The sequence below is a fragment of the Pelodiscus sinensis genome, chromosome 13, assembly GCF_052426305.1.
Source record: "Pelodiscus sinensis isolate ZL-2025 chromosome 13, ASM5242630v1, whole genome shotgun sequence".
NCBI lineage: Eukaryota > Metazoa > Chordata > Testudines > Trionychidae > Pelodiscus > Pelodiscus sinensis.
The window spans coordinates 46,177,713-46,204,667 of NC_143064.1; the positions used below are offsets into that span (position 1 = coordinate 46,177,713).

General features: G+C 52.7%; 1 protein-coding gene across 3 annotated transcripts in view; it reads left to right on the forward strand.

The window, feature by feature from the left end:
- The window catches only part of GABRQ (gamma-aminobutyric acid type A receptor subunit theta), a 98,697-nt gene that overhangs the window by 23,849 nt on the left and 47,893 nt on the right, over positions 1-26,955 (forward strand). For 2 of the 3 annotated variants that reach the window (XM_006136299.5, XM_006136297.5), the window contains exon 3: positions 11,562-11,629. In XM_006136299.5, the coding sequence (XP_006136361.1) occupies positions 11,562-11,629 (68 nt within the window). Of the gene's footprint in view, positions 1-11,561; positions 11,630-18,285; positions 18,413-26,955 lie in introns of those variants that run through there. The other variant, XM_075896690.2, reaches the window with a different exon arrangement.

Below are 26,955 nucleotides of genomic sequence, written 5' to 3' on the forward strand. Positions count from 1 at the left end.
GTGGCAACGGATATAGGGCTCACTTCTCCCTCCACTGCAGCGCTCCCCTCTCTGGCCTGAAACATAGCAGCTGTTCAACAGGGCATGGCAACAGCAGAGAGCAGGAACTGAGAAATACTCGGCCCATTCAAAGCTGCAGGGGAAATTGAGGTCAACAGCTTGTTGGAATTTGGCCATCCCAACAAGATTAACACCTGGACTCTTGGAAGCCTGCAAGGGATATTAATGAGCACGAGCGGTCAGTTCTCCGTCTCGGCTCCAAGGTGGCAGAGCCAGCGGTGCAGTGCCCCCAGTCTCCATGCTGAGCCGTTGGTTCCGGGCACGTACCTGCAGGCGTTCCACAGATCAGTCTGAGTATACTGCTAGCTCCAGCCTCTCGTCGCGTATGAGACCAGGGAGGACTGCAGCAATACCCCGGCCTGATTAGAGAACCTAAGAACGAGGTGCCAGTTTGTTATGCGAGTCCTGATTGCTTCCTCAAGCCCCACGCCACACTCCGCAGTCGCTTGGAAACAGCTCGCGCTAACTTCCCGTGTCCCACGGGACAGCCCTCATATTCCTCCTTATTAAATGAGTTGTGCAAATTGAGCAATCTGATTGGCTGCTGGCCAAGAGCCAGGCTGTGCGGCGAGAACGGCGTGAGTGGGAAGGCCGCGTTAGCCGCGGCGCTCGGGGGTCTGCCTGCCCGCGGTGCGGCGGGATGGCAGGGCGTGCAAGGAGGGGGACAGGCTGTCCCCCATCCCAATAAGAACGCAAACCCCGCCCCGCCTCCCATGCTGCAAACCGCACAGACTTACTACTGCAACTACCTAAGGAAAGTCTCCTCTAGCTCAAAGTAACATAAGAATGGCCAGACCGGGTCAGATCAAAGGTCCAGCCAGCCCAGTGTCCTGTCTGCCGATGCCAGATGCCCCAGAGGGAGGGAACACTACAGGGAATCATCAGGTGATCCCTCCCCTGTCATCCATTCCCAGCTTCTGCCAAACTGACACCGTTCCCACCCATCCTGGCTAATAGCCATTGACGGACCTATCCCCATGAATTTATCTAGCTCTTTTTTGAACCCTGTTAAAGTCCTGGCCTTCCCCACATCCTCTGGCAAGGAGTTCCACAGGTTGACTGTGTGCGGTGTGAAGAAAAACGTCCTTTTGTTTGTTTTAAGCCAGCTACCTATTAATTTCACTTGGTGACCCCTAGTTATGGGAACAAGTTAATTACTTTTCCTTACTCGCTTTTTCTACACCGGTCATGATTTTATAGATTTCTATCTTATCCCCCCTCCCCTTAGTCTCCTCTCTTCTAAGCTGAAAAGTCTCAGTCTTTTTCATCTCTCTTCATATGGGAGCCATTCCAAACCCCAGCTCTCTAGGAAAGGGCGGGATTTATAAAGCAATGGGGTGTGCTTTTCTGCAACACATGGGTTCATTACCCTGCCTTTCCCTAAGTCCATGGGGTTTTTACCCGTGCTGTCAATGCTGGAGTCTTATAGCTTGGCGACAGCAACTTTGGCTCTGACTTGGACTACGTCCTTCACTCAGATGCTCGATGCAAGGTCTGGTATTGACTTATGCCCAGAAATCTGACCACAAGCCCATACCAGGCAAAGCCTTCATGTGGGGCAGGATGCTCTTTCTGCTCCAAAAATGCCTTTTTTAGCACTCGAGCTAAAGGCGACCTTCCTTAGCTAGTTGCAGTAGTAAGTCCCTTAGGGTATGTCTACACTACAAAGTTAATTCGAACTAATGGATGTTAGCTCGAATTAACTTTGATAGGCGCTACACTAGCGCTCTGCTAGTTCGAACTTAATTCGAACTAGCGGAGCGCTTTGTTTGAACTAGGTAAACCTCATTCTACGAGGACTAAGCCTAGTTCGAACTTACTAGTTCGAATTAAGGGGTGTGTAGCCCCTTAATTCGAACTAGTGGGAGGCTAGCCCTCCCCAGCTTTCCCTGGTGGCCACTCTGGCCAACACCAGGGAAACTCGTCTGCCCCCCTCCCGCACCCCTTAAAGGGGCACGGGCTGGCTACAGTACCCGTGCCAGGTGCAAGCCTGCCAGCACCTAGCTAGCAGACCCTGCACCTGGCACGGCTCGAGACAGCCACTCGATGCCCCCCAGCCCTCCCCCTCTTCCCGGGACCAGGCTGGTGGCTCCCGGGAGCTTGCCCGGGACCGCAAGAGGCGGGCACCCACCTGGTCTAGTGCGGACATCGTGGACCTCGTCCACGACCTCCGCACTAGGCACAGGAAAGTGGCCGTCTAGGGCAGGAGAGCTGCCAGCCTGGCCACCCAGGAGCAGGTGTGCATGAAAATCAAGGTGGTCCACTGAGACCCCCAACCCTGAGCCCTGAGCTTACAATGGCTGTACTGGGTCAGACCAAAGGTCCATCTAGCCCAGTAGCCTGTCTGCCGACAGCGGCCAACCCTAGGGACCCTGGAGGGGATGGACCGACGACAGTGACCAAGCCATTTGTCTCATGCCATCCCTCTCCAGCCTTCCACAAACTTTGGGCAGGGACACTACTCCTACCCCCTGGCTAATACCACTCCATGGACCCAACCTCCATCACTTTATCTCACTTCTCTTTAAACTCTGTTCTAGTTGTAGCCTTCACAGCCTCCTGCAGCAAGGAGTTCCACAGGTTGACTCTTTGCTTTGTGAAGAACAACTTTCTGTTACTAGTTTGAAGCCTGCTACCCATTCCTTTCCTTTGGTGTCCTCTAGTCCTTCTATTATGGGAACTAATGAAAAACTTTTCTGTATGCACCCTCTCCACCCCACTCATGCTTTTATAGACCTCTATCCTATCCCCCCTCAGTCTCCTCTTTTCTAAACTGAAACGTCCCAGTCTCTTTAGCTTCTCTTCATATGGGATCTCTTCCAAACCTCTGATCATTTTAGTTGCCCTCCCCTCTCCCACCCTCTCTCTTTCCCTCTCCCACCTCCTTTTCCCAGTCTCCCCGAGATTTGTTCAATAAAGAGAGATTCTATTTTTGAACACATATTTTCTTTATTTTGTACATCAGGAAGGGAGGCTAGGGAAGGGTAAGTGAAGGAGGTGAGGGAGGAATGGGGTACGAGCCCCCGATGGGGAGGACTGGGCTGGCTCTGTGGGCTTCTGGGGGTGGAAGCTCTCCTGCAGCCCCTCAATTACCCCCTCTGCCCAGATGGCAGCCTGCGGCAAGTGCAGCCGGTCTGATGGCCGAGTGCTGTGATGTGCCCAGTGTGGGCACTCAGGGCACTCCAAGCCAGGACTGCTTTGCAAGCGGAGCACCCCTGAGAACTGTCTGTCCGGGGTGGGGGTCGGGTCCCTTTAAGCACAGCCCTCGGCTAGCCTGAGACAGCAGCTCCACGCTCTAAGTCCTCCTCTGATGCCCTGCCGGCACTGCTTCCGGCCATGCTTAACCCCGGTTCAGGGTCCACTTAATGTGGACATGCTAGTTCAAATTAGCAAAACGCTAATTCGAACTAGTTTTTTAGTCTGGATCCGTTAGTTCGAATTAGCGCTGTAGTGTAGACATACCCTTACCCTGTCTCTGGCCCCAGCCACTTCAAAGCAACATTGTTCTCCCTCGGTGCCTTAAAGTTGCCATTGGTTGATAGGTGTTTTTGGCCTGTGCCCGAATCAATTCAGCGTGTTCTGGAAGGCCTGCTGGCTAGGAAGAAGGACAGACTGACAGGAATGCTGGTGGGAGTGCTTTGATATCAGCCTCTGTAAATGTTTGATGTTGCTGGCTCTTACACAGGCTCCGACAAGCTACCTGTGCGCTTTGCGATAGGCCGGGGGGATGGTGGCGAGGTTGGCGGTGAGTCACATAAATGCAGAGGGAATAAAACCAGGTGAAAAGGGGTTGGGGATATTTCATGTGTATTTAAAAGTTTGATTGTGTTTGGCGAGGTGTAAGCCGGTGCTTCCGGGACCCCGCTGAACTCCTGGCTTCCAAACGTCACCACAAATCAGAGAGACCCAGAATGAAATCAGGCCCCCAAACGATTTGCTTCTGCTTTCTGGGCACAGGCGCAGCGATCGCTGCTCCACCACCGGCGCCAACCCCTTCTGATGCCCAGGTGCCTGCATTTCTGAACTAACTCTGTTGTCTTTCTGCTCCTGCTGGCTAGTCTTTGGGGCAGGGACCTGCCTTTTATTAAACGTTGGTCCTGCACCCAGCACAAGGGAGCCTCTATCTAGATTGCAGTTGCTAGGCACCACCGTGATACATTCATTAATCATCCTCTATATTATGAGCCTCCCATTTTATAAGTGCAAAAAGACACTCCGGGGTGCCCAGGATGGGTGTTTCTTGGGCTACGAGATGCGCTCTGCACTGGCCTTATTAGCCAGGCTGTGCAATAAGGGCGAGTTATTGTCATTGGCCCTGAATGGAGATCAGCATTAGTGACGCTTCATTGCTAAGGTAGCGCTGAATGTGAGCCATGCTCTATAATCTCAGATGACCTGTGGGGGGTTGTCTCTAATATACCAGTGCCTGTCTGCACAGAGTCCCAGTGGCTCAGGGAAACATTTCTGTTTCCACACATGCAGAGCAAAATACTTACCTTTCATCTAACGTGACTGTGTATCCGGTTATGGAAACCGGTGAGAGAGAACCAGAGTAAAGTCTTCATGCGTGAGAGAGAGCGCGGTGTGTGCATCTCCTCCGGCCCAGACTGCAGCTGCTCCAAGAACAAAGCAGCCGCCATCTCTGCACAGAGGCAGGGTCCCTGTAAACGTAAAGGTCCAAGTGGACAGGAAAAGGGCACCCCAGGATCCTGGCTACATACCCCCCACGGTGTGTAGCGGGGGGAGAAGAGACATGCCCAGAGGAGCACCAACCGGTGTGACCTTCCGCCAGGTGCAGCCTGCACGCCACCTGCGTGGATGTAGCTCTGCCTGCCATGTGGGACCAGGGCCTGATCTGCTCCCAGCCTGTTTCTGGAGCCTGCTGGCTCTTGGCTCTTGAGCACTTGGAACAAAGATTGTTTTTCTGCACAGTCTTGCTGAAGAATCGGGGAGAAGCTACTCGTGCCTGTGTGTGTCCTGCTTAGGGCTAGGCACCGCCTTCAATCTCAGGGGCCCACCTACCACTTGGATCCAGCCCGTGGACTGCATTTGGCTGCTTTCTATTGCTATCCTGCTGCCTGTGCCACAGAATTTCCAGGAAGTGGCTCAGGCTGCAGGATCCTATTGGAAGGGCTTGGGGCTCCGGCTCGCAGAGCTCCCCCGGCAGAAGCCAGAGCTCTTTAAATAGCGTCAGTAACCCCATGCAAGGTGGTAGCGGCGGGCCTGGGAGCCATAAGCCCTTTGCTGTGTGCTTAATTCAAAGCCTCTGGCCCAGACAACTTGGGGGGAGGGGGGCTAGGCCATAGCCCCGCCCCTTCTACCTCAGGGTCCCATCCCGGGGAGGGAGAGGGGGTGGAGCTGCCCTATAACCATATACCGAAATTCAGTAAGTGGCCCCGTGCACTATTGCCCACCCCTGTCCTGTCTAAAGCATCAATGGCCCACGAACAGTCTTCCTGAGAAAAGGAGGCCATGGTCAAGCAAAGTAACTTCCCCCTGAGGGTGGGGGCCGTTCTGGTCAAAGCCAAGTGGTCTGATTAGGGTCCAGGCTCTGAGGCAGCTCCCGAGGGATTCTGACAGACGTGCGCCCGGTGGACGTCCCATAGCCAGGTTCCCTGAGCAGAAATCCAGTTCGGAACGGCGCTGAGCAATCCTAGCCATTAGGCAAGGCAGCACAGAAATCACACGCTCCCCTGTCCTTCCATGTGAGCATGGCTCTGTTCCTGGCCAGGCAACCCAAAGGGCAAAACCCATCCTCCGTCCCCAGGCCAGTGCTGCCCTGTCGACATGTGCTACTGCCTGGCGGCGAACCCCAGGGCTGGCAGAGCCCTCCGGAGCCATCGCGTCCAGCCCCCTGCCCAAAGCAGGACCAACCCAACTCAGTCATCCCAGCTGGGGCTTTGCCACGCCAGGACTTAAAAACCGCTAGGGATGGAAACTCCACTATCTCCCTAGCAACCCATCCCGGTGCTTCCTCACCCGTCTAGGGAAATAGCTTTTCCTAATAGCCAACCAAGACCTCCCCCGTTGTAACTTGAGACCATTGCTCCTCGTTCTGCCACCACTGAGACCAGCCTCTCTCCATCCTCTTTGGAACCCTCTTCAGGTAGCTGAAGGCTGCTCTCAAATCCCCCCTCACTCTTCTCTTCTGCAGCCTAAACAAGCCCAAAGCCCTCAGCCTCTCCTCGTAGGTCATGTGCTCCAGCCTCCTCCTCATTTTCATTACTCTCCACTGGATTCTCTCCAGTTTGGCCACATCCTTGCCATAATGGACAACCCAAAACTAGGTGCAATGCTCCAGATGCGGCCTCACCAGTGCCAAACAGAGGGGAATAATCTCTTCCCTCCATCGCTGTGTGGCTTATAGGGAGGTGTGACCGCGCCTCTGGGGGTGGGTCTGTCATCCCTGGTCCTTCCCTCCCTTTACCCAGTCTTGGGGCGTCAGGCCCACTTAAGCCAGGCTGCCCAGCCCTTTTTGGCTGACGACTTTAGTCATTTGTCCATATATTTCGCCGAGTCTGGTCTCCGCCCGAGACGGAGGAGAAAGGGGGCCCGGGCGCGCCCTCACTCGCGGGCCCCAATCCAGGGCCCTAAGGATTTAGACTATGGCACAGTCTCAGTCTGGCTGATGGGGTTGCGACCCTAAATGTGCCAGCCCATGGGCTTGGTTCACCGCCCTGCACTGGGCTACTTCCTCTCTCCTCCTTGTCCCTCGTCCCATGTTCACTAATCTCCCCTCCGTGATGAGCCTTACCGGCTCTCCCAGTCTCTCCTGCGAGGCATCTCCGGGTGCCTACCCCCCTCCTGGCGGGTCCGCTCCCCCTCGCTTGCCTCCCCCTCTTCACAGCCCAGGCGGGTTTTAAAGCTCCCGCCACCCCGGACGCTGGCTGGGTGTCCCTCCGACGTCACTGGTGTAAGCCCCCTCCTATACACCGGCATGCCGGGTGATCCTCCCCTCCCCCTTCCAGAGGCCGCCCCAGCGTTCCCCAGCTGCGCTGCGGCCTGGGAGCATCCGGCACATGGCTGGTAGGTGCTCCCCGGCAGCGTCAATAAGGCGCTCGCCCCCCCTGGGCTCAGTGCGGGGTCTCGGCGCCCCGTCACAGGAGGGTTCTGGGCTAGGTAGTATGCGTAGGCGCTTAGCCCTGTGGGCTCAGCCTGAACATGTAGGCCGATTTGTTCAGGGATGTGAGAGGGCTTCTCATCATCCTGCCTAGGTGGGCGTCCACAAACCCCAGAACCCCAGGACACGGGCTCTGCCAACTGGGGACCTTGAGTGATTCGTGAGGTCTCCAACTTTTCAGAGCCCAGGGCGTCTCCACTGCTGCTCGCCCGACTAAGCCGGAGACCTGTCCCTGGCTGAGCCCGGAGACGCTGTGTTAAGCTCGGCTCAGCTGGAAGTAGCGCGGTGCGGATCTTCAATCTGTCACTCGTCTGTCTTAGAGCAGGGATTTGGGAGTCAGGAGTTCTGGATTCTATTCATGGCTTTGCCACTGAGTCACTGCCTGACCTCGGGCACTCAGATACCATGGTGATGAGTGTGGCACAAATGCCTCGACAGATAGACTAGATTAGATAGACTTTGTGTGTTTGACAGCTCTTTGTGTCTCCTCATGGTTGGTTTCCCCTTCGAGCCAGTCGATTGTCTTTGTTGTTTCTGTGGATCTTTCATGTGGCAACAGGGGAGAGAAATGCATTGTTGTCGCTGTTTTGCTTGTTTTTAGATGGCAAAAACTGGATTGTAAAACCACAACAATTATCAGTGTGTATGTGGAGGGGGAAGGCGGGGAAGATCCAGGGAAGGGCGGGGGTGCTTGGTGACAATGGTAGGGCACTTGAAGGGAGAAGCAGCATAGATTCAGAGATTCCAAGGCCAGGAGGGACCACTGTGGTCTGCCAGCACAACACAAAGCCGTCAAACTTCCTCCACACAATTCCTAGAGCAGAGCTTTTAGAAAAAAAACAGCCCAGCTTGATGTTAAAAGTGCCGGTGGTGGAGCCTACAGTGTGCCAAAGGGTCCCAAAGGTCAATTGCTCTCGCCGTTAAAAATTGGCACCTTATTTCCGATCTGAATTTGCCTGGCTGCAGCGTCTAGCCATTCGATTGTGTGAAACGGTGCTGCCCTGAGACTAGGAGTCCGGAAATCAGGACTCCTTCTATCCCCGCCTCTGTCACGCACCTGCGGTGTCACCTTGGGCTCAGCTTTGTTGTCTCTCATGGGATGAGGTTTACCGGGGCGGTCAACAAATGCCTTTGATGTTGACCGTGGAGTGTCCAGACTAGCGCACTGAGCTGACAAACAGCTGATCGGCTCAGCGCGACAGCCATTTTAATTTAAATGAAGCGGCGATTATTTAAATCGCCGCTTCATTTGGGTATGTCTAGTAAAGTAATCTACGTGGCTCTGGTGACAGAGCCATGTAGTTTAGACGTACCTTGTGAGACAGGGACTGTCTTACTAGGCAGATGGCTAGCCAGTAGCACAGTCAGGTCCGGAGCTGAGCTGGTGTGCTCATAATAAAAATGGCTTCAGAGAGGTAGCTAAGTTAGTCTGAAACAGGGAAAACTTAAAACAACAAATAGTCTGGCAACACCTTAAAGACTCACAAAACATGTCGATGGTATCATGAGCTTTTGTGAGTCCAGCCTACTTCTTCAGATGTCCAGTCATCTGAAGAAGTGGGCTGGGCTCACGAAAGCTGATGATACCAATAAAAATAGCGTCAGGGAACTGACAGGAGGAGACTTTTCTCCTCAAAAAGCCTTTTCTTGTGCTCCCGGTAGCCATAGGTGTGATTAAGACCAAAAGGGTTTTAGGAATTCCCCTGGCTTGTCTCCGCGGAGGCAGGCCCTCTCTGTGTTTGCCAAGCTGGGGGTGGCTGGTGAGTGCCCCCCCTGTGGGGCTGGCTTCCTGAGCCGGGGCACAGCTCAGGCTGAGAACCCACCCACGCACCTCAGACAAACAGCCGTCAAACTGCTGGCTGTATTCAGTAAGGCCCGGCGTGAAAGGCTGCTCAGAACATCCCACAAGTGCTCAGAGTCTGAGAGGAAAACACGACTGTGCTGTCTCTTTAAGGAGAGTTAGATGGGAGGTCCTAATTAGAGCCACTCTTGATTCTGATGTTTGAGGTGTTATTCATATCCCATTAAAGGATGATGGGGTCTAATTTGCAGGCATAGGGTCTCAGAAGCAGCACACCCACCCACAATGACACTACGTTCCTATTTCTAGTAACACACAACGAATACCTCGTTTAGGGTCTGTCTACACTAGCCCCCTAGTTCGAACTAGGGAGGCTAATGTAGGCATTCGAAGTTGCAAATGAAGCCCGGGATTTAAGTATCCCGGACTTTATTTGCATCTTCCCGTCCGGGCGCCATTTTTAAATCCCCTTAGTCCAAACTAACTGCCCACGGCTACATGTGGCAGTCAAACGTTAACTCGAACTAAGTCCTTAGTTCGAGTTAACTGTTACACCTTTGTAACAGTTTGTGTATCCTTTGTGTAACAGTTAACTTGAACTAAGGACTTAGTTCGAGTTAACGTTTGACTGCTGCGTGTTAGTTAGTTTCCAGGTTAGATGGGTCCCCTATACCGTTAGTTTCCAGGTTAGTTTCCAGGTTAGATGGGTCCCCTCCTCTTTATTTGCTAATGGTTTTTCAGTTCTTTTGTGATTTTCTGTAAATATTTCAGCCCTGGGAGTTGTCAGTGACTTGAAGAAAAGTCAACACCATGTGTGGCAAAATGTCCTACCCCTCCCCTTTTGGAACTGTGTAACAAACCACTCAATAAAACTCATACAAAACCAGGGACGTGGTTCCTTAGGCATGGCGCCCATTCAGAGGGCCTTGGGTGGAGGTGGGGACTAGAATCCAGGGAGTCTTTAATCACTGCCCATACCGTCTTTTCTAGCAGTGTAGAACAGTGGCTCCCAGCCTGTGGTCCGTGGAGCCCTGCTGGTCCACGACGGCACTGCAGGGGGTCCGTGGAAAGTTTAAAAATAAGGATTGGCCCCATGGCGGTGGGTCCAACCTTTTCTTTTCGTTTTCTTTCCTTACTTTTCTTTTTTTCTCGGTCTGTGAAAATTGAATAGATTGGAAAAGGGTGCGTATGCTCGAAAAGGTTGGGAACCTCGATTGTAGAATAGAGCAGGGTGCTCTTGGTGTATGGTAACACGGGCTTGTCTCCTTAGGGCAGAGCCAGATGGCACCTTGTTGCCAGGCAGATTAAGTCCGATGGGGAACTGAAGTGCTGTTCTACATGGCAAAATGGTTGTGAAAAATGGCATTGGCTCCCTCCACAGACCTACTCCCGGAGTGTGTCCAGGGGCCTGTCTGCATCGACTAACCACTGTTTGAAAAACGGTTAGCATGGCAGAGCCAACCTCGTGAAGAGGGGGTGAGCGGGAGGCCAACGCTTCGTGTGCCGGAGCGGCAGACTTGTTTGCTACGTTCCAGTTACGTGGCCAATCGGTTACACCTGTGCGAGCCCGTAGACGGGGCTGGGATCGTCCGTTTGGCCTGCAGAAACTAGCTAGTGAAAAAATCCATCTTCTCTCTCCATTCCCAGGCTGAGCTCGCAGGGCTGGGTTAGAAAATCCACATTTGCCCTGGCAAATTCACAGCTCTTGATGTGGAAATCCTTTGAACTCAATGAACCTTCTACCTCCATTTTCCACTGGTGTAACTGCTTTGCCCAAACAACGAGGAGTCCTCTGGCATCTTACAGAGTAGCAGCTTTATTTGGGTATCAGCTTTCATGGGCAAAGACCCACTTTGTCAGATGCATTGGAGTGGAAATGACAGAGGCAGGCATAATATATTTATATATGCTGCCTTTCAGAAGTATATAAGTATATTTATGCCTGCCTCTGTCATTTCTGCTCCAATGCATCTGATGAAGTGAGTCTTTGTTCATGAAAGCTTATGCTCAAATAAATCTGTTAGTTTCCTAGCCTTGGTCTACACTAGGGAGTTATTTCGATAAATCACTCCTTATTTTGAAATAAGCGGAGTGTCCACATGACCAAGCCTTTATTTTGAAATAACGGGCTGGTTATATTGAAATCTGCTCTCCTGCTTTTGTCAGGGAAAAACACTTATTTCGAAATAGCAGTCGTGTGGACGCTCCATTGCTTCTATTTTGAGATAACGACTCCTCTGAGTAATTTGAAGTAATCGAATGCTGCTTGGGGCTCTAAGTCGGAGGTAGCACATCCACAATAACAGAGCCTGCCTCGGACTATTTTCAAGGCATTCCCACAGGGAGGACCCACTATTTCGATTTTGTCATTTCTGGAATTATTCTTCCGAATTGAGTTCTTTCGAAATCATTTCCTAGTGCGGACATGCCCTAAGGTGCCACAGGACTCCGCGTTGTATTTGCCGATACAGACTAACCCGGCTCCCCCTCTGACATTTTGCCCAGTAAGCTAAATTGCACTGTGGGGTAGTCCAGCGGCAGCTTGTGTTCTGTGCTAACCAGGGCCCCTTTGTGTTTCAGGTAACCCTGTTACAGTGGGAATGAGCATCCATATCTCCAGCATTGACCAGATTTCAGAAGTCAACATGGTAAGTCTGAAAAGAAGCGAAAAGCCAATAAATTGTCTCTTCGCCCGGTGGGTGAGAAAGTACCCCCAAGCCATGACTCCTCAGAATCATTGCAGCAACTGGATGCTAGAATTTGGCAAGAGTTTGGGAGCTAACCTAGGAGGGGGTGTCTGCATTCCAGTGTGTTCTGCTCCCCTGCAGTTACTCCTCATTTCTCCTCTCCAAATTTTGTTGAATGGGTGGTGGTGCAGACTGTCTTTCGTGCTCCACTCCAGAGAGAGTTGCATTTCTGAGGAAGGGGTGGGATGAACAGAGCAAAGCGAGTAAGCGTCTTGCTGGATAAAATGCAAGCATTGGCGTGTCGTTGCTGTGTATGTAACAGGACCAAACCGAAGGGTGGGGATGGAGTGGGAGGGGGGCAGGCGAGGCTAAGGCTATCTAACATGCCTTGCTACCTGCAAAGGAGTGTGTCCCTATCACAGGCCGACACGTGAATTGGAGTGGCTGTGGGAACCTCCCTCCTCGTTCCCTAAATCATGCTTCCAGCAGCCCTGTGCTACTAAGAATGCCATGACTTTGGTGGTCCAGCTTTAGCCAGAGTGCAAGCTGTGAAGCTGGTGCTGAAATAAACCCAGGCCCCCACAGGTGAGGGATCTCTGTCAGGTACACCCCATCCTGGATGCTAGAATTTGCCCTTGTAGCAGCTCAGAGCACTGGGTGACAGCAGGTCAGGCTGCTAGCTTTTGCAGCCCTAGTCTACACTCCAGAGCTAGGGAGATGCTGCACCCCTGACACAAAGCCTGTGGTGCGGACACACACAAGTGATTCAATTACTGTGGTGGCCAGGCATTGATGGCTCTTGGGTTGACTTATTTTTGTCGCACCGACGTGCTTTAAAACACGGCCAGTTCTTTGCTACCCCTGCTATGGCTTTAGCTGGAGGATCTTCCTGCCAAGGAGATTTCTGAAAATGGCTGTTGGTGTAATTGTCTCAATCCCTTTCCTGGGCGTTGTCGACCTTTCTGCTGGCCGTGAGTGGTCAGACCTCCCCGGGGCAGCTGTGTCTGGCTGGCTGCATTTTTCCAGCCTCGCGGGGCTAGCCGTGGCATTCCATGTGCTGAGACAGGCTGGGCAGGTTTTGCATCGGACTGATGGGTGGGTGCTTCTCTCTCCGTTCAGGAAATAGATTCCTGACCCCGGATGAGCTGATCCAGGGGGTCACCAGTGTGGTGGGGGGGGGCTGTATCTCCCCCATGTTTCCTTCCCCATATGCTGGAAGTTGGGCCAGTCTTGTGTGCATTCAGCAAAGGACGCCTAACTGCTGAGTTATTAGGACTGAGGTCCCTCCCTCTGCCTTCGGGTGACCCCATGGCAGCTTTTCTGCTAGACCAGCTGCTTTTCCAAGGCTGCCTGTGGTGGGCGGGTGATGGAGACGTTCGCGCGAGGTTGTTCCTCTGTTCTCTCTGTTCTGGCCTATGTGGAAGAACCCCAGCCCGACCGGAGCTTCCTGGCCAGTGAAGAGAGTTAAAACCTTTCGGATCCCGATCCTCCTGCCCTGTTTCTCTGGGCCTACAGAGCCTGTCTGATTCCAGTGCCACCAATGCTCCTGGGGCATCTTTTGGTCGTGGGGAAGGAGTGGGGTTGCAGGAAAGGGGGGAGACCCATTGGTTTCAAATTTTCTCTACACTTGGAAGAGGTTGGGTCAAACCCAGCCCCATTGAGTTGAGTGGGAGTTGCCTCCAGGTACCTCTGGGCTGAATTTAGCTCCTGGTGGACTGATGTTCTCAGATGAAACCATTTGCACTGCAGGTTCTTGCCCAGCAAAGCCTTTGAAGTGCAGCCTTGAGTTTGCCATCGGTCTGTCTGGGACAGGTTAGATTTCCCTGCAGTTCCACCTTCGGCTTGCCAGGTGCTACCTGCGCTTGCCACTGCTACTGCCAACCTCTTGCCTTGTGGCACAAACTCCTAGTGCCAGGGGAGGTTCCTGGCCCCATGACTGTAGAGTCTGAGCATCTCTCAGTCTTTAATGGGTGTCTCCTCCTAGCGCTGCTCCCCTTGGTGGAGAGCAGAGGCCCTGGCAGTTAGGTGCCAAAGTGCCTTTGAGAATGTGGACCAGCATGATTTGCCCTGCATCTGTGGCAGGAAATTGCATCTAGGCCAGTGGGTCTCAATCTGTAGGTCAGGACCCCAAAGTGGGACTAGACCAGTGTTTCCTGTCAGCTGAGAACTTGAGTGTCCACCCAGGAGAGATTCAGGTGCTGCCGACTTGATTAGCAGAGCGCCCACAGCCGGCTGTGTGCGTTTTTGCAGGTGGTGCACATCTACACATGCACCGGTGCACCTAACAAAATTTATTCCACATGTGGATGGACAAAATTAGAAGGCACATTGGTCAGGACCCTGTTTTAATGGGGTCTCTGAGGCTGGCTTGGACTTGCTGAGGTCTGGGAGCAAAGCTGAAGCCTGAGCCCCACTGTCCGGGGCCAGACATGATGCTAGAGCCCCACTGTCTGGGGCTGAAGCCCTAGGACTTCCATTTTGGCCCCTGCACCCAGGCTAGGGAGGCACAGGCAGACTCAGGCTTGGTCCCTCCCCCACCCCGCCTCCCCAGCCGTCTATTATTTTTTGTTGTCAGAAGATGGTTGCAGTGCAGCGAGTCTTGAAAACACCTGATCTAGGCTTCCTGCCGCCTGGCCACTGGACCATCCTTCCTCCTCCCACTGTGCTAGCATCACCTTTCAACACAATGCAGCCTGCCGGCCAAATGCTGGCAGCGCCCCCTCTTCCCAGAGACAGGCCCGCCACCGCTGGGCCACGCCTGCCGGGTCTCCGCTGGCCGGCTGGGTCCGTGCAAGAGGGCACTTGGCCTTTCCACGCTGGCTATGGCCAGTCCATGCCGGGATGGAAGGGAGTTCTCTGCTTCCCCCTATGGGTACATAGAGTCTTTTTTGGGGGGGGGGGGCTGCCCTACCAGCCTTTCCGGTTATGTCGTGTCCTCAGTGGAGGGGCTGACTCCTGTCCATTCCTCATGTGGGGTCTGCTAGGCCTTCCTAAGTATGCCCTATCAGGTGATGGTTTGGTCCAATGGACAGGGCACTGGATTGGGATTCAGGACACATGGATGTTTTCCTGTCTCTGCCACTGCCCAGCAGGGTAACCTTGGTCAAGTCACTTTCCCGGGCTGCTCTTTTCCGCCTCCTGCCCTTTGTCTGCTTGTCAATTCAGATTATAAGAAGGCGAGCAGCATCTCTTACCTTCGTGTCTGCAAAAGGCCTGGCATGATGGGCCCTAATTGATATGAGGGCCTTGAAGTGCTTTGGGAAACTACAGAATAAGAACAGGAGAGGCCACTTGGAAAGGGGTTGACGACTGGAGCCATCTTACCAAGCAGACATTCAGGGAGCAGCGATGGTTTTATTCCCTGTGTGATGTGGGCAAGTTTTGACTTCTTGCTCTCCGTGCTGGGTGGCGAGGCAGCATTTTGCCCCGGCTCCGGGCACTGGGATAGCGGCAAGAAAAACAAGGCATTTCTCAGCCCCGTGCGAGCTCAGGAAAGAACCGTTCAAGGAATAAATTAAAGGTGCACAAGCAGGACTGGGTTGCCATGGAAACCAGATAGCTTCTATTGTTACACAACCAGCGCTGTTCCTTACTGCCCCTTGTAGGATAATTAATTAATCCACACAGATCCCTCTGTGGCACGGTGGGGGCTGCTGCTGCCATTGGCGAGCCCCTTACCTGCCAAGCTCCTTTGCTGTGTTCACCCTCTGTCGGGGCTGCGGCAGGCCGGGCACCCCGAGAATGGTGGTGCACGCTGGAGGGATCAGAAACTAGTTTGCATTGAGATTCCAGCCAGATACAATGCTGCAAGGCGGTGCAGCTCAAGACGGTACTTTCCTGAGCAGTGTACTACCGAGGAGATGATGCAGTAATATCTCAGAGCGGGGCAGTGAGCGGTATCCGATGTGCTTTCATGTAGCAGAGGCGATGCAGTTGTGTCTTGGGGCTGGAGGTTCCCAGGGGCTGATCTGTGGTTTGCTAGAGTTGATACAGTTGTCTGTCGGGGCGAGAGGGTCCCCAGATGCTGTGCTCTGTTGCCCCAGAAGTGACGGAGTCTTGTCTTAATGCAAGAGATGCCGGGATGCAGTGCTGGCATTGTAACATCTTCTCGGTGACATTACAATTCGTGTTCACGTCTCTGAAAAATGACTGTGGGGAAAAAGAACCCCCTCCTTTTCCCCAGAGTGTGTGTTTCAGACTCCTAGCCTCTGACTTTACTCACCCAGATAGTGTTTTATTCCTCTATTCTCCTCCTAGCCTCGCAGAGCCAACACTGCTAAAATGTCTGCGTCGTAACAGGGTTGATTGCTAAGTTCCTACCAGTTACACGGAGCTGGATCCCATGTGCTGAACACTGAGGAAGGGTCTAGCTGGACTCCTAGATCCCAGGCTGAAAAATAAAACCCTATAACCTTACCACACAGGGTCTAGAAATCAACAAGCACAGAGCTGGGCAAATAATGGAACCACAGTGCCTGTGAATATTGGTAAGAGAAATGTGCTATACAATCTATCTGGCAAATGTTATGCAACCAGCTGGGACCATGAGATGATAAACACAGGTCCACCATGCCATGTCTGTGGAGGACAACAGATGTGTAATGTGGCACTAAGAAATCTTGGCATTGCCAGAGGCCAGGAATCCATCCAGTCTGGTATCACCTGCCAGTGGCCAGTTCTAGCTGCTTCAGAGAAGTTGGAAATGCCGTAGGTGGACAGCTACGGAATAACCTGTCCAGTAATCCCACTTATCACCTCTAATATCATTAGCTCACAGACATTTACCTCCCCCACTTCCCCCCCTCCATCCCCCTTCTATTCTGAAATTTGATTTGTCCTTTTCATATGTGTTCATTTTTTTAATTTGTATCCTTTGGTATATATGGTTGTGACAATTTTCTTCCACTATTTGATCTGAGGAAGTGGGTCTGGTCCACGAAAGCTCATCATCTAATAAACCATCTTGTTAGTCTTTAAAGCGCTACACAGTCCTGTTTTTTTGTTTCAGCTGACCAGTAATAGAAATTCCTGCCTAACTTCCATCACTTAGAGGCTGGTGCCAGCTCTCTCTCCAAAGGTTACTTTTGGAGCTGAAATTCCTCCAATGTGTCCTCAGGCTGTACGTCAGTTAACCAGGAAGCTCATAAACATCCCATCAGCCACTTGCGTGACCTGAGCACAGGCGTCAGGAAAGTTGGGAACCCCAAGCCAACTGTCTGTGCTTAAAGCAAGACAAGACCATCCCCTTCAGCATCTTTTGTACTGGTCTGCTGCTCTGATGTGGGCAAAAGTGTAGAGTGTAAATGAAAGAAACTCAAAAGCAATAGAGAAGCACTCTGGCCGGCCCTGTGTATGTATCTAGCTACTCTTCCTGGTTCTGCAACTTCTTGTGTCGTCCCCTAAAAGCATTCAGCCCAGGGTGCACATGTGCATCTACAATATCCTGGTTGGCATTGGTTACACCATCAGCTTTAAAATTTTATAAACCTTGGCACAGGTGACTAGTTGAAAAGTTACAGGCGGGTTATTGTTGCCCGGAAGCACAGAGCTGTTGTGGACAAATCTCCCGGCCATGTACAAGAGGCTGGTGCAATGTGTGGGATATTTACAGGACAGTTACACAATGGAGATTTGCAGTGAAATCTGTTGGAGGGGGAGAGGGAGGGGAAGGGCAGCAAGGCACCTTGCAGAACTGACCCTGCAGGCAGTGAATAAGGTGTTATCGCCTCCTCTTCTAGCGACTTAACGCTCCCCTCTTCTGCTGCGTGCATGATCATGAGAGTGGCTGCGTCTCTCTGAATTAAGGAAGGTAACATATTGTGCCTGCTATTTTCCAACCTCTAGAAACTTATTTGAAAGCCAAATTTCTTCCCACGAGGCAAAAGCAACACTCGGCATGCGGGTGCCAGGCAGCGCGTGCCCAGTGGAAGTCGTACACAGAGCTGCTGTGGAGCTAGCTAGGCACCAATACGGAGCCAGTATTTTAATGTGGGAGAAGAGGGTACTCAGGACCTTGAAGGACCAGGCCGACGGTTTCTTGATTCTTCACATCCAGGGACAATCCTTTAGCTGTGTGATGAGTTACCTCCCTCTCTCTCTCCCTCTCTTTCAAATGTGCCTAGCCCTGTGGGAGTATCTGCCCACGGGAAGCTTGGCAGTATTTTGTATTTTCACTGGAATGGGCATATCCTCTGGTTTCCCTGCATGTGGGTCACTGCTGCTGTGCTGGGTGAGGCTGGGGAGAAGTGGATACTGTATGGAGTAGACTCCATAGCTGAGAGGGATTTGGTCCATGCACAGAAAGCCAGTTGCCTGGGCTGGGTCCTGTGGCCATGCAGAGCTCCTTGTAGGACAGACGGAGGCCTGGAAGGATCTGTATGAGATGGAAAGCAGCGCGGTGGGTACCTTGGTGTAATTATATGACCCCCTCCATCTTGAATCCCTTCACAAACTTGTCCTTTTAGTCGACAGATTTTCTGGATGAAATCCTGGCCCACTGAAGACAGGGCAGTTTTGAAATTGACTTCCCTGGAGGCCAGATTTCAAGTTGCCATTGATGGGAAACACTGTCACCCTAAGGATTCACCCACGGTAGTGCTGACCTCACAGAGACTGAGGCGCATTGTCACTAGGTAGTCTACAGTCCCCGCTGTCCTTTTCAAAGATCTGTTTCTGGGATTGTCTTCGTATCTTTAACTCTGAAAATTGGTTTTCTCCTGAAGAACCCAACCAGGGAAATGGCATGTAAGTAACTTACTAGACGTAACGTGGGCTAGTCTCTCTCTTCACTGCTTCTGGATGCGCTGAGGTTTTAGAACATGGAGGAGCAGAATCATAGACTCCCAGGGCTGGTAGAGACCTCGGGAGTCATCGCGTCCAGCCCCCTGCCCAAGGCAGGACCAATCCCAACAAATCCCAGCCAGGGCTTTGTCAAGCCGGGACTTCAAAATCTCTAAGGATGGAGATTCCACCCCCTCCCTAGGGAACCCATCCCAGTGCTTCCCCACCCTCCTGGGGAAATAGTTTTTCCTAATATCCCACATAGACCTCCCCCATTGCGCTGTGAGCCCATTGCTCCTTGTTCTGCCATCTGCCCCCACTGAGAACAGCCTCTCTCCATCCTCTTTGGAACCCTTGTGACGTAGTGTTGGTACCTTGCTGGTTGCTAGGCTTGGGCTGTGGGTGACCCCCACTGGCTGCTGTCTGTACCACCATAGAACCATAGAATAATAGGACTGGAAGGGACCTCGAGAGGTCATCGAGTCCAGCCCCCCGCCCTCAAGGCAGGACCAAGCTCCGTCTACACCATCCCTGACAGATGTCTATCTAACCTGTTCTTAAATATCTCCAGAGAGGGAGATTCCACCACCTCCCTTGGCAATTTATTCCAATATTTGACCACCCTGACAGTTAGGAATTTTTTCCTAATGTCCAATCTAAACCTCCCCTGCTGCACTTTAAGCCCATTACTCCTTGTCCTGTCCTCAGAAACCAAGAGGAACAAATTTTCTCCTTCCTCCTTGTGACACCCTTTTAGATATTTGAAAACCGCTATCATGTCCCCCCTTAATCTTCTTTTTTCCAAACTAAACAAGCCCAGTTCATGAAGCCTGGCTTCATAGGTCATGTTCTCTAGACCTTTAATCATTCTTGTCGCTCTTCTCTGTACCCTTTCCAATTTCTCCACGTCTTTCTTGAAATGTGGCGCCCAGAACTGGACACAGTACTCCAGCTGAGGCCTAACTAGTGCAGAGTAGAGCGGCAGAATGACTTCACGAGTTTTGCTTACAACACACCTGTTGATACAACCTAGAATCATATTTGCTTTTTTTGCAACAGCATCACACTGTTGACTCATATTCAACTTGTGGTCCACTATGACCCCTAGATCCCTTTCCGCCATGCTCCTTCCTAGACAGTCGCTTCCCATCTTGTATGTATGGAACTGATTGTTCCTTCCTAAGTGGAGCACTTTGCATTTCTCTTTATTAAACCTCATCCTGTTTACCTCTGACCATTTCTCTAACTTGCTAAGGTCATTTTGAATTATGTCCCTATCCTCCAAAGAAGTTGCAACCCCACCCAGTTTGGTATCATCTGCAAACTTAATAAGCGTACTCTCTATCCCAATATTTACATCATTGATGAAGATATTGAACAGTACGGGTCCCAAAACAGACCCTTGAGGAACTCCACTTGTTATCCCTTTCCAGCAGGATTTAGCACCGTTAACAACAACTCTCTGACTACGGTTATCCAGCCAATTATGCACCCACCTTATCGTGGCCCTATCTAAGTTATATTTGCCTAGTTTATATGTGCCCAGCAGAGTAGCTGATGGGACAGGGAGGTGACCTGTTCGACCGGTTACCCCCCAGGGAGAGGAACAAAGGAAGGTGGAATGCGGCCCCTGGCTGGGGGCAGGGCTGGAAGGGACGGGTCTTTAGATTCTGTCTGGGAACCAGGGGAGAAGGAGCTAGGGAGGGGGGCTGCGATTGTAGGGCCCATCTCAAGGGGGGGGCACTGAGACCTCCTAGCCCCAGTTCCTGTAACCAGATGACATCTGTGCTGTGCTGTATCCTGGAGAAGCAATAAACTCCCTCTATTCTACTGGCTGGTGGAGTTTGTTCGTGCCACTACGGGGGTGCAGGAGGTGGGGGACCCCGACGCGCCACCACAACCCCCCTTCAGGGAGCTGAAGGCTGTTCTCAAATCCCCCCTCACTCTTCTCTTTTCTGTAGACTAAATAAGCCCAAATTCTGCAGCATTTCTACCCTTGGTGTTAGATGTTCTTAATGACCCACTATCCTTTCCCAGGGAACAAGTAAAGCCCGTGGAAGTCCCTGAATGTGTTCTCGTAGCATTCGGGACTCTCTGGCTCTGTGACACGACTGCATTACCTGCAGTCTATTCCAGCCCAGCATCTAGGAATCTCTTGTTCAGAATATTAAGCACTCTGCTGGAGTGTGGCACAGCTAATGCAGTCAGATGCTAGACGTTACACGCTGTAATAAGCGGCAGGTCGGGTAGTCGTGTCCCAATGCAGCAGGTTCCTGCCTGGGGGAGGGTGGCCATAGGATGTTGCGCTGTGTTGGGGCTGGGGCCAGTCAATGCAGCTGTGTCTCTGGGGATTTCCCGGATGCCGAGCTATAACGGGGCATTGCCGACGTAGCTCAGGGCTGGGAGTTTCCAGATGCGGTGATGTCATGTAAACCTTCACAGCTGGGCTTTTGGCTGCCAAAGAGCTCACTCTGGTACCGCTGAGGTCGGGCAGTTCTTGTTGCCGGTTCCAGTTCTTAGGCTGTAATTTACCGTTTGCTTGTGGAGGTTTCCTGGTGACGCCAGTCTGTGGCTATTTTACATGCATGTAGCCAGACTGCTCCCAAAGGAGAGGGCTGGCAGAGAATGAAAAGGCTGATCCCGAACAAAGCTGGCTTCCTTTAGGCACTGTTGCCAGTCCTGCGTACAACACCATCACACTCACAGCCTGTTGCCACACCTGCCATCCATCTTGATTTATTTTGCATCCCCTGGCCTAGGATGACTGGCTAAACATCCCCAGCTCTCGTCTTCCCCTGCAGTCCGGAGCAGCCAGCGCATGGTGGATAACGTCCTCCGGGCCCCCTGGCGACTATGAGAAATGGGAGCTAGAGGGTGACCCCAGCGCAAAAGGAAAGTGGGAGAAAAAGGAGACGGGGAGGGGGGAACATTCGACTCATTTCTAGACGCAGCATCTTAGAGAAGCCTGCGAGGGATCCGCGGATCTTTCATAAGCATTCGCGCCGCCTTAAAAGTGAAGGGCTGCCTGCTGATGCCTTAATCCCATCAGACCATGGGTGCTGGAACTCGGGGGGTGGGGCTGCGGCCACCCCCCCTGCCCTGAAGTGGATTTCACCCTAGACAGGGTTTCCACTTTGGTTCAATGACTCTCAGCACCCCCGCCCTAAAATTGGTCCAGCAGCCTGGTGGCAAACAGCGCCTTATTCTGCTATCACCCCCCTGCTTTCTGTGGGCCTTCTCACGGGATCAGGTGCTATGCAGCAGGGATGTCAAATCCCCTTAAATTAGCTAACTGGTTAAACGTTGCCTTTAGCCGGTTAACTGATTAAACGGAGCCAGGTGGGGAGGGGCATTGCAGCCTGCGGGGTGGGAGCAGCCCCCCTCGCCGACCACAGTCAGGCTGGAAGCAGGCAGCTCCCCACCCATGGCGGGTTGCAGGTGCAGGGCTGCTCCCAGGTAACCGTTAACCATTCCCGAGTAAGCATCACCCCTTAATGAGTGATGCTCACTGGGTGTCCGGCTAACTGGTTACCCGGTCACATCCCTACTACACAATGTGAGCAAAGAATCGGGCCCAATGAGAGCTGAATGCAACCTAAGCCCATTGTTGAAGCAATGCGGAGGAAGCTCCGGTTTGAACAAACCCGGTAACGAAACTGCCTGCTCCCCCTTGGGGCGGGGGATCCTTCTGTACCACAGTGAGGGATGTTCGGCGGGAGCAGCGTGACAGCGCAAGCCTCATTCACCAAGCAAATCGCTGTGCAGCCTTCTGCAGTGCTCCCAGGTCCCTGACCTGAAATTGATTATCGCACACAAACATGTCGATTACACCCCTGGTTTAGCAATTGGAAAATAGGTCAGTGTTACTCAGTGGCTGCAGAGACCACACTGGCAGCACCATATTCCTGACCGTTTGGAAAAGGCAGGCAAAGGGTTGGTTCTCTGGAATGGATTTCCAGAGTAAATCAACTCCATTTCTAGACCCACGCCAAGAGCCTGTTTCCTTCTGCATTTCTGTTTTCTTCTCTTTCTGGATATTTAATGGCTTTAATTATGTGTCATCTGCTTTTCTGCCTAACCCCTAGCTTCTTACACAATATCCCCTCACCATGGTGCCTGTGTAACACTGCCCAGATTAGGGATGTAAAATCCCGTTTAATTGGTTAACCGGTAAAACACATGCTAGATGGGAGCAGCACCCAGTTCCCCTGCTGCAGGCCGGAGCAGCCCCTGTCTGCCACAGGCCCTCCATGGGGCAGGCAGCTACCTGCCCCACCCCACCCCACCCCACTCCACCCCATTTTAACCTTAGCCAGTAAGCTTCACCCAACAAGGAACTTTGTAGATCTGCAAAATGAAGGCCTTGGCTTTAATGTCACTGGGAGTTGCAAGGGGTCCGGATTTCTCACAACCGCATGATCAGGCTCTTAGACAGGAATTCTGCCATGGACAGGGCAGCATGTTGTTCCACATGCATGTGATCCCAGCTAGAGCCAGGCAAAACAAGCATTGGGCAAATGTTCAAATAATCGGGGGGGGGGGGGGGGGGAAGTTACTAGAACTTTTCTGACGTTCTTTATAAGTTGCTTCAGGCTCTGGACAAGAGTTCGGGGAGCATCCTGTTTCATTAAAAATAGCTTCTCTCCTCTGTACTGTGAGTCACCAACTTGGCAGCTCCCTGAGTCTGGTCCTTCATGGATCGGGGGGGATGTTTCAGTGAAGAAAACATGTGGCCCTTTGTGTTTCTGGGAACTGGAACTCCATCACACCTGTTGCTTCTGTGCTTTGCACAGAAATTCATTGCAAAGAGCAAAAGTTGGTATCTGGGTCAGCTATGATTAAAGCTACACACATGCATGCGGTGGTGCAGAACACGAAGGGCTGGCCCAACGGTCTTACAGTATAAACCAGAGAGCAAACAGTGCTACAAGCCAAGCACAGAAGGGTCTGGAGAGATGAGTGGGAAGGAGGCCATGGTTGGAGCTAGGAAATAACACCTGGAAGAACTGGGTGAGGAAGAGGAGAGGGAGACAAGAAGTGGGACACAGGAATAAGAGGGAGACTAAGGCGTTGGCTACACTCACCGGCACCATCGATCTACGTTAGCTACACAAATAGTGCAGCTGCAGTCAACATGCTCACCACGGTGTCTTGGTGCAGTACGGTCAGTGGGGGCTGCTCTTCCGTTCACATCGGTTACTCTTCTCGTCTTGGAGGCATACCAGCCTCGATGGGAGCATGCTCGGAGATTGATTGATCGTGCCTAAGCAGAGGTGATAAATTGATGGCCAGTGGATCGACCGCTGCAGTGTAGACAAGGCCTAAGTAGAAGACGCCGCATGAATGGCGGCACGAGGCCGAAAGTGGGACAGGGTGACCGAGGGCTGCTGGGGAGGAAGAGACAAAACAACATCATCAGCTACCCCCATCCTGGCTTTCTGCAGCATCCCCTCGGGGGGGTGATCTGGGACCAGGCGAGAAGGATCAGGACTTTTACTGTAGCCGCTGCATTTGAAAGGTGTCAGTGCGGGATAAGACCGCCGTATTCCCAGTGGACAGCCATGCTGCTTTCTCTACAGGCTGCTGAGCACTGGGAGCTTCCAGTCAGGGTTTCCATTGCTCTCTGACGAGCAGTGCTGCTTATGCTCCAAGTTGAAGCAAAGGGGAAGCCACTTCGGGAGTTGTACAAACCCAGCGCCTTGCCCCTGTCCCGAGGGCGAGCACCACATGCCGCTAGAGCTAAGCAAGGAACCGTTTTGTGTCACGGTAACTCTACCTTCCAGCCATGGGCACCTGGCAGAGAAGTCTGGTACCGGGCTTCGTTGGCTACGTAGCCTAGCCAAGAAGTCCACAGCTTCACCATCTGGGCTACCCAGCCGCATGCACGTCTGCGTAGAGTAGGGCTGCAACTGCGCAAGAGACCTGGCACCCCCGAGACAGCTGCGACCGCAGCAAACCGGGCCAGACCAGCCTGGCAAGGGGGCACTGGTTAGCATCCCTACCACCAGGCACCTGGGCAGAGGTGAGTGACAGTGGCCCCTCCAGTGCCTTCCCCTGAGCTGACTGTGGCCCAAGACCCTCTAGGCTCCGGAGGGTGTCTTCTTGCGCTCCATGTTACAAGAAACCTCTGCCTGTCTATGTGTCTGTATGTTTGAATAGTTAATGGGGAAGGTGCTCAGGATTTGTAACATGGATCCGAAGTCGTGTAGGCCCAATGAGATCGGTCGGGTCACTCATTTCTAATGGTGTCCTCTGTTCATCCCTCTTCATCAAGCTTGGAAACCCCTAGATTGCCTGGAACCACCAGTCCCTGCTCTCCGAGGAGTGTCTCAGCCTCTGTTCATTCCAGGGCGGCTAACCTTAGCTTCTCGCATCTTCCTAATCGGTGATCTCCGATGTGAGATCCCCCTTCACATCAAACGATCTCACGACCCTTAGAGTGAGCGTTTACCTTGGTTTCCTTAGTCAAGATCTTCCTTCCCCATACTGTGTGCTGGAGCCAGCTGCATTTTGGGGGTGTTGCCGGAGAGAGCCAAGTGCTTTGGGGTGAATGGTTGGGGCTATATAATGTATTACGGGCATCTGTCTGCTTCTGTTGCACATGGCTAATCTTGAGATCAGTACATGCTGCAATATGTAGAGTAGCGGAGCTGACTCCTGTAGTTCAGGGTTTGGAAGCGTTGCAGGGCAGGGGCTTTCCAACTTTTTTTTCTCATGACCCAGTGGAAGAGAATTGACACTGCAACCCGACATGATTTCACTAGAGTGTGGGTTCCGGGGTGGGGATGAGGATGAGGGCTTTGGGCTGCAAGAGGGGGCTTCAGCTTGGGTGGGGGAGTAGGAGGAGCTTACCTTGAGTGGCGCCCAGTCAGTGTTGCGGTGGGGGTGCTAAGGCACCTTCCTGCCTCCCCTGGCACCGCACACCATGCTGTGCCCTAGAAGCAGCCGGCAGCAAGTTCTAGCCAATGGGAGTGTGGAGCTAGTGCTCGGGGCAGGGGCAGTTGATGGAGCCCGTGCGTCCTTCTAGGAGCCGCCTGTTGTTGGCCACTTCTGGGGCGCAGCGCAGTCTGCAGTGCCAGGACAGGCAGGAAGCTCCCTTATCCCCACCCCTCCCACTCACCCTGCAGCAATGAGACCCTACACCTGACATTCCATGCCCCCGAGTTTGAAAGCCACTTCTGTAGAGTACAGTAGGCGTCTAGGTCACAAATTATTCCGCTTGCTCTCACTCTTTGGAGAGGCAAACTCCTAATGCCTTTTTCTTGAACCTCCCCCCTCCCCAGCTCTGTTCTAAAGCAATGTCCCACCTTGCTCCCACTTTCAGCCACGGCGCTGCCGTGTGTTGGAGGAATATTGTAGACTGCTCCGGTGCTTCCCTGACTTTGGTGAGCGCCTCTTCTGGGTACGGACTGTCTAAACACTGAGCGCGCTCTCTGGGCTAGGGCCTACAGCCACCCCAGGGCACAGCCATTGAGAGCATGCCGCTATGGCGTGTGGGCGTGCGTCTCCGCATCTCGATATAGAAACCAGATCGGAATCCACAGGCGTGCGTGTGAGGTTGCCATTTGAATATGTAAATAAATAAGGCTATATATAGCTCTATATGGCATGCACACGCGAAGCACTCAAGGCCGGAACGAGGCTCCCACGTTTCCTGGACCCGCCTCCCTCCTGCCATCGCCTTTGCAGGCCTCGGGAGGAGGGGGAGTCGTTAATATGCCAAGTCTGTGCCGGGTCGCTTAGCAACGGAGAAGAATGACTGTTCCACTCAGAAGAATGGTGGGGAAGGGAGAGGCGCTAATGAGGCGGTTGAGGTCCGGACAAGCTCTCTGGTCAGATTAAAGGGGTCAGGATGAAATGTGGCGCGGGAGAGCGTGTGTGCAGAATGGGGATTAGGCTAACCCTGCTCTGAGCAGCGATTTCAGCCAGCTCCCAGCGCCTAAAGGGGAGACATTGGGGTCGCTGGCCAGATCCCCCGTCCCTCCTGAGTCCCCGTTGAGAAAGCAAAGGAGGAGGATCTTCCACAGGGGTAGGGCTGCTCTGTGCTGCTTACTCACTGGCATAGGGCGTAAGAGACTGCCCCTCCTACGTTCTCCCCCCATCCGAAATACATCGCCCCTCGTTTGAGCCAGTGTCTGGAAACTGCCGCAACTCAGAGCAGCCATTTTGGATCCCGGTTGTCCTAGGAGTGGGGGGACATGGCTCAGCAGTTTATGTCTCCTCTTCCAGCCCCTTCCCCACTCCTACTGTTATGTGGAGCCCATCTGTCTAGGCATATCTCTATCTGGCCTCCTTTGGGGCACGCGCACCTTCACCGCACCTCTAGGCAGTAGAGCGTGATTGTTTTTCCTGTTTTACAGATGAAGAACTGAGGCACAGAGGTTTGTGCTGTGTCCCAGCAAGGACTTAATCTTACATCTTCTCAGTCCCAGGCCCATTCTTTCACCCTAAGGCCACCCTTCTTCTCCGTCTGTTGGCACGATCCCCAGTGGGGGGACCTGCGTGAA